This window comes from Muscardinus avellanarius, assembly GCF_963383645.1.
Source record: "Muscardinus avellanarius genome assembly, chromosome: X".
In the NCBI taxonomy this organism is placed as follows: domain Eukaryota; kingdom Metazoa; phylum Chordata; class Mammalia; order Rodentia; family Gliridae; genus Muscardinus; species Muscardinus avellanarius.
The window spans coordinates 30,498,299-30,509,462 of NC_137792.1; the positions used below are offsets into that span (position 1 = coordinate 30,498,299).

Genomic DNA, 11,164 nt, shown 5'->3' on the forward strand with positions numbered 1-11,164 from the left:
TACATGACAGAAACAGAGAAACAATAATTCTCATCAAGCAAACAGTAAGCAAAGAAGAACAAAAACTACCTCAAACAGAAGATAAAACTTTTTTTTTTGCAGGCCTGGGGATGGAACACAGAGGCATTTGAACTCTGAGCTACACCCCCTTCCCAATTTTTTTCTTTATTTTGAAACAGGGTCTCACTGTGTTGTGGAGAGCCTCACTAAGTAGTTGAGGCTGTTCACAAACCGCGATCTTCCGGTCTCAGCCTCCCAAATTCTGGGAATACAAGCGTGCGCCACCACACCTGACCAGAAGTTAAAACTTTAAATGTTAGGAATTAAAAATCATCTCTCCATAATCATGATGAACATGAATTGCCTAAATTCCCCAATAAAAAGACATAACAAGGCAAAATGGATTAAAAAGCAAACCATCTATATGCTGCTTACAAGAAATACACCTTACAAGTAAAGATAGAGATGAACTAAAGGTGAAAAGCTGAAGCAAGGTAATCCATGTCAATGGAGTTCAATGGAAGACAAGCAGGAGTAGCCACTATGATATAAGACAAGTTAGACTTCAAGCCAAAACCTAATAGAAGAGACAAAGCAGCTCATTTTTTTACTGGGAAAAGGAAAAATCTAGCAAGAGAAAATAATGATAATCAACTTTTATTTCTCAAACATAGGTGTAGCCACTTTTATAAACTCTTTGTGACATTAAGTCACACATAGATCCTAATATAGCAATACTGAAAGACTTCAACACTCCTCTCACACCACTCGACAATTCTTCTAGACAAAAGATATCTCAGATATAAAGAAAAAATAAACCAAATGGACCTATTGGACACATACAAAATATTCTGCCCAACTACAGTAGAGTTTACATTTTTCTCAACTTCATAGAACCTTTTCCAAAAGAAACTACATCCTTTGCCACAATGTGAGCACTAGAAAGTTTTTAAAATGTGACATAACGCTTTGTGTCTTTTCAGACCACAATGGAATGAAACTAAAAATCAACTCTAAGAAGACCTAGAGTAACCAAATAAACACATGGAGACTAAATACTGCTGAATCAGAAATGGGTAATAAAAGAAGTAAGGGGTAAAATCAAGAAATTTCTAGAAACAAATGAAAATAGACACAGAACTTATCAAAACCTCAGGGACATCCTGAAAACAATATTAAGAGAAAAATTTATAGCATTGAGTGTACACATAAGAACAAAAAAATCACCAAATAATTAACCTAATGACACACCTTAAAGCCCTTGAAAAATAGGAATAGTCTAACACTAAAGATGGAAGATAGGAAATTATTAAAATCAAGCAGAAAATAAACAAAACCAAAACCTGGTTTCTAAAACACAAACATAAACTAGAAAGATAAACCACTAGCCACCCTAACCAAAAGGAAGTAATCTAATCAATACAAATTATTAAAGTAAGAGATGAAAAAGGAGATATTACACTGACAGCATGGTAATACACATTTCTAGATACATTTATAGATACATTCAACCTTCCTAAAGAGAGTCAAGAAGATATAGAAACTTTAAGCTGACCCATAGGAATCAAGGAGATCAAGGTAGCAATAAAGAGCCTACCAGCAAACAAATGCCCAGGACCAGATGATTTTCCAAGTGAATTTTATAAAACCTTTATAGAAGAACTAATTCCAATACTCCTCAATATATTACATGAAATAAAAAGACAGAACTCTCCCAAATACATTCTACAAAGCCAACATCACATTAATAAAAAATAAAAACAGCTCAAGAAAACTTTAGACCTATATTGTTAGTAAACTTAGACACAAAACTGCTAAACAAAATACTAGCAACACACATTCAAAACTATATCAAGAAAATCATACACCATGACCAAGTAGGATTCATCCCAATAATGTAAGGCTTGTTCAATATACAAAAAACAATTCAAGTAAGTCATCACTTAAACAGAACCAAAGACAAAACTGACAACCATTTCAATAGATGCTGAAAAAGTGTTTGACAAAATCAAACATCAGTTTATGCTAAAAGCACTGCAGGGAATCAGAATAGAAGAAAGACAAAACAGATCCTCTCCCTAATATGTACAAGCTAGGGAGAAAAAGGGTCAAAGGAGGAACTCTATAGGAGGAAAGAGAAACCACAGATGAGCAAATAAGCCAATCTAACTGAGGGAGATGAGAGGGTGAAAGAGAGAAATTCACTAATGCACATTTATAAACAATCAGTAAGCCACATATGAAAAGGAGGGGGGTGCAGTGAATAGGGTGGTAATTGGGGAAGGACTATATAAGTGATGTGTGCATGTTTGTCTCTACCATCTTGTACCCCATTAAGATACATGATTACAATGCACCAATAAAAAATTCTTTTCTCCAAAGTATATGTTCAATCTTTAGATTATAGCTGAAAGAATGCTGATGGATACAAAAATGGTACCAATGAAGTGGTATTGCTGATATATCTAAGTCTAGCCATGTGGATTGTTACTCTTAAGAGATGTTTTAGTGAGAGGAAAGTAGGACTAAAATGTAGCAAGTAAGGCTGACAGTAGAGACTGTGCTCTGGAGATTATAGAGGACAAAGATGATTCCATAAGGAGTAGAGACCAAATGTATTATATTTTAGAAAATTACTTATCTACATTTTGCCCATGTCCTGAAACTTGGTGTGACACCAAATTTAAAGATAATGGGCTGATTAAATTGGCAAAGAAAATCTCAAAAGAGGAAAATATTCAAACTGCATTATGGATATTGATTTCCATGTTCAATGAACAGTACACCAATTTGGGGAGCAGAAAGTAAAGCACAGAGATTTTTAAAGATTTTCATTTTGGACAGAAAGGTATGTGTAAAGCTGTAGCTTAGAAAGATGATTTAATGGAAGGAAGGAAGATGGCTGAAAGGAAAGAGAAAGCAGTAGCCATGATGGAAGCAGGGCCAGTGATGGCCATGATGGGATGGAGTCAGCAGTTGGAGTTGGGACAAGTGTGGGACCTAGATGAAGTTGGGATGAGTGGCGGCCTATGATTGAAAAGGCCCCAGCAATTCAGGCATGGTAGCGCACACTGTAATCCCAGTACTTAAGTGCCTAAGACAATAGGATCGCAGGTTCGCAGTCTCAGCTACTTAGTGAGGCCTGCCACAACTTAGTGAGACCCTGTCTTAAAACGAAGAATAACAAAATAGGTATGGGAGTGTAGCCCAGAGGTAGAATTCTCCTGGATTCCATCCCCAGTACTACAAAAGAAAAAGAAGGCCCCAACAACAATGATTAAGGAGGACGTGACTATTTTTCTGTTGTTCGCTTTCTTGGAGCCCAGGTAAGCTGATTTTGTAAGAAAAAGGGGGTCATGGAGGCTTCCCTCAGATTTCAAAGGAAGGTCTGGAAGTCTGAGCAACATGTTACAGGGTTGGAATCCCTGAAAGCAGGCCAAATAGGGCATTTTGTGAAATTATGGGGATGAAGCCAAGATTGCAATAACAAAACTCAAGATTTAAAAATGCCAAAAACATGGAATGATTGTGAGGAAGGCTGTTAGCTTTGAGCCATGGAGCAAGGCTGAAAAAGGCAGTAAACCACCCATTGCAATCAGCCAGGTTGCAGGGGCAGGGTAGCTGAGACCCTTGGAGATCACTTCTCACTACCTTGTGTCCTGGATATCAGAATTGGAGCTGCAAGGTCAAATGCTTGCCCTGCTGGCTTTTGTTACTATTCTGGTTTCATCTTTTTTTTTTCTATGACCCCATTTCTCTCTTTGGGACTGCAAATGTTACTCTTTGCTTTTGTATATTGAATGTATGTAACTTGCTTTTTTTTTTATCTTCATTGTCTTTTACAGCGGTACACACAAAAGTTCACCTTGAGTCTCAGAGGAGATTTTGGACTTCAGGAATTTTCAGAAATGCTGGATCTGTTAAAATGGTGAGAACTACTGGAGAGGATTAAATGCATTTTTCATTCTGAGCTGGAAATGAGCTTTCTTGGGCCTGGGGCAAAATGTGATAGTTAGATATAAATGTCCCCTAAAGAGCTCATTTATTAATATTCAGGGGCAATATGATTGAGTCATGACAGTTGTAATTACAGAAGTGGATAAATCTATTATAATGGATTTACCTGGATTTACCCGGGTGGTATATGTAGGCCTGTATGGTATGGCTAGAGGAAGTGGTCCCTGAGGGTGTGGCCTTGGAGATTAATATATGGATCCTCCCCCTATAACACACACTCTTTCATTTCCAACCTCCATGATATGAACACAGTCCAAGTGCTCTCCCTTTCTCAGTTTTCTGTTGTAATGCCCTGAGACCCAAGGTCTCTGTAATCATATGGACTGAACCAGAAACCATAATAAAATAAATCTTCTTTTCTTTATGTGGTCAATCTTTAGATTTAGCTTCAAGAATGTTCATGAATACAGGGATAAGGCGCTTGCTTAACAATGCCTGATGCCTGGAGTTCAATTCCTAACTCTGCAAAAGAAGAGAAAGAAGAAGAAGAAGAAGAAGAAGAAGAAGAAGAAGAAGAAGAAGAAGAAGAAGAAGAAGAAGAAGAAGAAGAAGAAGAAGAAGAAGGAAGAAGAGGAGGAGGAGGAGGAGGAGGAGGAGGAGGAAAGAAGAATGAAAGAGAAAAAAGTAAAAGAATAGCAATAGTTATAGCAAAAGATGCTGAACCTCACTAATCGTCAGTGAAATGTAAATCAAGTCCACAATGGGATATCACCTCATAACTCTAAAATGGGTATTATCAAAATGAAAAAAGGTAAAATTAGGTAAAGAAGTGGAAAAAGGGGAACTTATGCAAACCTTTGGTGGCAATATAAATGGGTATAGCCATTACAGAAAACATTATGTGAATTCTTTAAAATATTAAAAATGAATAACGGTAGTATCCATTAATCTCACTACTAAATGTATACAATTGCAGGATATTAAATCAACCCAGATGTCCAGCAGTAAGTTAATGAATAAAAAATGATAATAAATAATGGAATAAAAAAGCCAGACACATAAAAATGATGTATGATTTCTCTTATATGTAGAGTTTAAAATATTCAAACTCATAGAAGCAGAGAACAAAATGATAATTGTCAGACACCAAGGAGATATGCAGTTGTTGGTTAAAGTGTATAAAGTTAGCTGGGTACAGTGAAGCATGCCTCTAATCCCAATATTTGGAAGGCTGAGACGGGAGGATCACAGGTTCAAGGACAGCCTTAGTAACCTCATGAGGTCTTCTGCAATTTAATAAGACCCTATTTCCAAATAAGAAATTACATAAGCTTGTGGGTGTAGCTTGGAGGTAGAATACCCCAAGGTTCAATCCCCAGTACCTCAAAAAATAAAAAAGTATACAAATTTTCAGCTATGCAAGAATAACATGTTCTGGAAATTGAATGTACAATATTGTGAATATAGTTTATAATATTGTGTACTGCAAGTTTGCCTGGATGCTTGATCTTAAGTGTTCTGGGCATACACATAAAAAAAGAATGTATAATAACCTGTGAATGCAGCTTAGTGATCCAGTGCTTGCCTTTCATTTATAATTTTCAATCACCAGCACAATGAACACACACACACACACACACACACACACACACACACAGAATGAATATATTCATGATTTCAGAAATATATTATCAATCAATCAAGCAACCAACCAACCAGTTTCAGTCCTAAACCCTTCAAATAGCTTGAAACTAAGATGTCTAAGGATGGTTGCTTTGAGGAAGAATATAAAGTACAAGAAAATAAAATGGAGTATCATTATTTTGGCTATAGATTTAAAGCTTTGGTTGCCAAAAATAATTGTAATTATTTTATTTAAATTTTAATACAATTGGAGCTATACATGTTTACTTCTATTCAGCTTACTGTTGAGATTCATCACATGTAATAACTGACATTACTAGATAATTTTTAAAGAGTAATTATTTTATTTATGGCTTATGTACTTTTACAGACAAATGTATTTTTACAAATAATTAAAATGATACAACTCTAGATACTACAAAAATGTGAGAAAAGCATGAATGAATGCTTCTCTCATAGATAAAAAATTCTGCAATATTTATGAACCCAAAGCAGAAGTTCATTTAGAAATGCTTATAAATATTAGATGTTGAATGTACAAATGCTGTCAGTGAAAGTTGTACATTCACTGTAATACCATATCATATATTCTGATAGATGCATAAAATGAGAGCAAAAGAAAGCCAAGCACTAATTGAAAACTGTCTAGACATCTTCATCTTCATTTTCCAGCATTGCATGCATTTGAACTGCTTTTGGTATAGGAGTGTTAACAGAGTCATAATTCCATCCCTTCCTGATAAACAACTTCTCAAGAATATCCGGCATATTGTAGCCCTTGCTTACAATGAAATCTTTAAAGGCAATTACTCCGTAAAGATCATCAATAACGTCAGGTTGAAGAGTCTTTCTACGTTGAGCTGCAAGTAAGACCTTGGGGTCAATCAAAGGCTCATTATTTATTAGTTTTTTCCATAGGCTCGGCTTTAGGTACCATGCTCCATACCTCATCTTCACCCAGTTGGGTTTGCAAGGAGGATTCAGTGGTTTCCGGAATTTCTTCTCAAAGTCTCTTTCCCGTATTGAAAATCTTACCTCCTTTACTTTGTTTAGCTTGCTGCTGGACTTAATTTCGGAAGGAAGCAGGTTTATTTTCTTCTTGTGATAGTCCTCAAATTTTGGTGTGCACTCGAAGCCAATGTTAAATTGATCCATCATAAACTCTTCATCGATGCCCAGGTCTCCAAAAGTCTCAACCCATTCACAGAAATCATAGACTCCTTTTGGTATGTACCTAATATTTTGAGAATCGAGCAAATCACTTTTGCTTGGCGTCTCTTCATGAATTGATTTTTCTCGACGTGATCTAGGCATCTTGTCAGGAGCCGGGAACTCTTCTTTACGAGGACAGTGTTTGGGAACCTTAGCGGGTTCCTTTGCTACTTTGCTGTGGCCCTCGCAATAAGCCCAGGCGCGCTCCATCTTCTTATCAGGGTCCAGAACTTCTAATGCTTTTCCTAAGATGTCTGCAGGAATATCTTCTTCCAGTGTCGGGTAGAGAGCCAAGGGATTCTGGGTGAGGCGGGCCTCAATGTTCTTTACGAAAGCCTGGCGCTCTAGCTGGGCTGCTGAGAGTTTGGAAAACAGCGCTTTATCCTTAGACAGCTTTCTGCGATTTTGGGGGGGAGCTGGGCGGGAAACTGGGTGAGAAATCGTGGGGAGAAAAGCCTCCTTGGCGCCGCGAGTGATGAAACCTTCACATGGAGGACAGCCTTTCCTGAAGTCATCTAGCCCTTCCTTCACAAATATCCAGCGCCGGCCGTCCAAGGAGGTGGGGAACTTCATCAGCATGTTCTTGTGCTTTGCAAAACACTTGGAGGGCAGACGGTCATTATACCTGGGCTTGCAGTTCATGCCCAAGGGCATTGGCTCCAGTACCCAAGGCCGAAATGGCCGCCTCTGGTCTGCCATAGCTCCAGAGTCACGGACTGATCTTCAGCCTTGTGTTTCCTGGAAGCCAACCTGGTTGCTAGGCAACCAGGCTCGTTCCGCTGGCCTAACCGCTGGCCTAACCGCTTCTATCTCTTTCCATTGCACATCTTATTTATTCAGTTTTATTTTTGGACGTTTGTTTCCTGTTTCAGTCGATTATAGATCTTAATATGAAAATTTTTTATCCACATCTTTGTGTGTACATATACTTTAATTTCTCTTAAGAAATGTTAGCTAGGAGTCAAATAGTGGGATCATAGTGGGTATATGATTAACATTTTGAAGCAACCACCAAATGTTTCCCAAATGATTGTACTATTTTAAATCAACAGATAAAAATGTATGTATTTATCATGTACAGCATAATTTTTGTAATAAATATGTATGTATGCACTTGCATGATGTGGAATGACTAATTCTAACTTAGTGTCATATGTGTTACCTTACATAGCTTTCATTTTTGTGGTGACAATAATTAACATATACTATCTTACCATTTTTTAAAATAAAACATATTAACATGTTCATCTTGCTATATAGTAGATCTGCAACTTATTCTATCTACCTGAAATTTTTGTGTCATTTGACCATATTTTACTGTTTTATACTCCTTTTTTTGCAGTGTGTGAGACTTTCAGTTCCTTCACAACTCCCAAATTTTGTTATGGTTAAAAAGCCAGGGATGGTGGACATGCTTGTAATTCCAGCATCTGGGAGGCTGAGACAGAAGGATCAAAGGTTCGCAACCAGCCTCAGCTACTTAGGCCTTCTGCAACTTAGTGAGATACTGTTTCAAAATAACAAATAAAAATAGGGCTGGGGGTGTAACTCAAACATCAAATGTCCCTAGGTTCCATCTCCAGTACCTCAAAAAAAATTTTGTTATAGTTAATTTTTAATTTGGGCTATTCTAAATAGATATTCAGTCTTAGTTCATTGTGGTTTTAATTTGAACTTCTCTAAAGAGTACTAGTGTTCAACATTTGTTTATATGCTGATTTTCTATCTATCTCTCTTCATCAGGGAATATATGTTCACATTTTTGTACTTTTTTTGCAGTACTGAGGAGGGAATCAAGGGACATTTTACCTCCAAGCAACAGTACCCCGGCCCTATTTTTTTTTCTTTATTTTTAGAAACAGGGTCTCACTGAGTTGCAAAGGGCCTTACTAAGTAAAAGCTGAAGCTGTTCTCAAACCGTGATTCTCCTGTTTCATCCTCCCAAATGTTGGGATCACAAACATGTGTCTCCATGCTGGGCTTATTTCTGTACATTTTTAATTATTTTTGATAGATCATTGAATTTTGCACCTTATTTGTGTTTTTGAATTCCTTTATGAGATAGATTGATTATGAATTTCTCTTTCCAGCTATGGCTTCTAAGTCTTCAAATTCCTCATTGCATTCTTACTGACTCATTATTTTAAATTGTGGATCACATGCACCTTATTGAAACCAACTATTCCTTAGATCATATTTATTCTATTTTGCTTTTCTTCTGATGTTCATGACAAATATTATTTTAAAATTCATAAAATAAATGCCAAGCTACTCAGCATACTATATTGGGCACTTTGCAATTTTGACCCAGCATAGTTCTTCTTCTCATCAGAAATTCTTTAGTACACACAATAAGATTACATATCATTTATCACTCATGGACTAAGCATATCATTTTAAAAATTAACAATCATTTATTCTTTTATTCATCACATATTTATTCATTTTCTATTATGTACCAGATTATGTGCTATATTCAAACTATTCAAATTAAAGATAGAATTATTATGTTTCTCTAATAATGACATTCACAGCATTTCTTTGCCAGATTAACTCAACTTTTGCATATTAATTATAATTAAAGTTTTGTTCAAATTTCATTTCCAAGTTACACATTTTTGAGTAAGCATTGTGTAATCCAGACTAAGAATGCCAATGAATGCATATAATTAAATGGATAAATATAACTTGAGTGTACTAAGATTGATGCCAAAAGTTGAAGTATGAGTCCATAAAATAAAAATCCAAGTGACTAGGCAAAGGGGAACTTGGGAGCTGGGGGTATGGCTAGATGAGAGGCCCTGGGTTTGATCCCTAGCATGGCAAAAAATTTAGAACTTGCTCTAAATTTAGAGATTACTGCCTGAGACTTTCTTGTTTAATTGAATAAAATGTGAATCACTAGCATAACTCTCCAGTTAGGGACAAAGAGAAATTGACATTTCTAGATAACAAAGTTAGGGTTCCATAACATTAATTCCCTATGAATGAAAATTTCATATATTCAAACACATTGAGAATTTTAATCATCTCACTTTGTCATATTTTCTGTGTAGGGTAAGATGTAGGTGTGAAATAAATCACACATATCTGTTTTACAATTAGTAAGTGAAATGTAATGAATACACACCATGAATTCTATGTAATGCTTTCAAAGTTCACTTCCTCTGTTAAAAAGGTTACATTACTGTATGAGACTCACCATTTTTATATTATCCTATTCCAACAAAAGAAGTGATTATTAGTAAATATGGCTATTGGGGAAAAGGCCTATAGAGGATATTTAGCAGCTCCCAAAGCTGTATCTCTAAAAAGTGCTCTAAGGAATGAAGAAGTGACTTACTTGATCTTCTTTTTAATAAGTCTTCTTAATGTTTCTTTTCAGTTTTTTGTTTTTTTTTCTATCCAAACCACTAAATGAAGCAGTGTTTTATCTACAGTTCAATTTTTGCTACTATGCTTCCTCCATGACTTTTTAAAGTTCAAATGGCTTACTGAAGCAGAACCTTCTGTTTTGAAAAAGGTTACATTGCCTGTCTTCTCACACTAAAAGCATATTTACTCTATTACATTAAAGGCTGGTTGCAGTTTAAGAATAGCATGGTTAATGAATAAATTAATGGCATAGTAACAAAAACATAGGTCCCTTCATATGTATTTTAATATTTATCAACTATTGCTTGTCTGCCAACATTATGTCCCAGTTTCTGTAATTTTTTCCATTTACCCATGTATGTAGGTCAATTAAATTCAGCTGGAAACTTGAGCAATAATCACATTAAATTGTCACCAATAGCATGGTAAACTACATTTTAGTAATATCAAAATGACATTAGAAAGGAAAAATATCTATCTAGAGATAATAAATTTATATTTTTAAATATACCTCCAGGTTTCTGACATTCAAAGCAAGACAATTATTGTATGGGTGAAAGAGCAAGAAATTCAAAACCTTTTTATTTTACTTTTTAGAGACCATGGATACTTGTTAATCCAGCATTACTGCCAAAGATTGAACCAGGACTGTCTATCTCCATTCCAGATATTTAATTGTGCCCAGATCTTGATTTCTTTACAGACTGAGGAAAGAATAGCTAGAGAATCTAACATATTTTGAGGAAGCAAACAGGTCAATTTTCTTTCTACTGTTTTTCTGATTGCACACATAGAAAGCATCAGGAATCTTCACTTAGAGTCATTCTATGTCTAACTTTTTGATGAAGTAACTTGTTTATCTACATCTACAGATTCACATTTTAACTGAGAAAAGAAAAGAAATGCAATAGTATAATTTGATAATTCATAGTTAACTGTGAAAGATTCAGTGCTGATGGAAATGTCTGATTGTCTC

At 35.7% G+C, this 11,164-nt stretch overlaps 1 protein-coding gene across 1 annotated transcript; it reads right to left on the reverse strand.

Annotated features, from left to right (window-relative positions):
* Window positions 1–6,246: 6,246 nt before the first annotated feature.
* LOC308278837 (protein FAM47E-like) lies at window positions 6,247–7,512 on the reverse strand (the record flags this gene model as incomplete). Its single annotated transcript, XM_080718846.1, has 1 exon — window positions 6,247–7,512. The coding sequence occupies one exon, from the start codon at window positions 7,510–7,512 to the stop codon at window positions 6,247–6,249; it is 1,266 nt and encodes a 421-aa protein (XP_080574972.1).
* Between the last annotated feature and the right edge of the window lie 3,652 nt (window positions 7,513–11,164).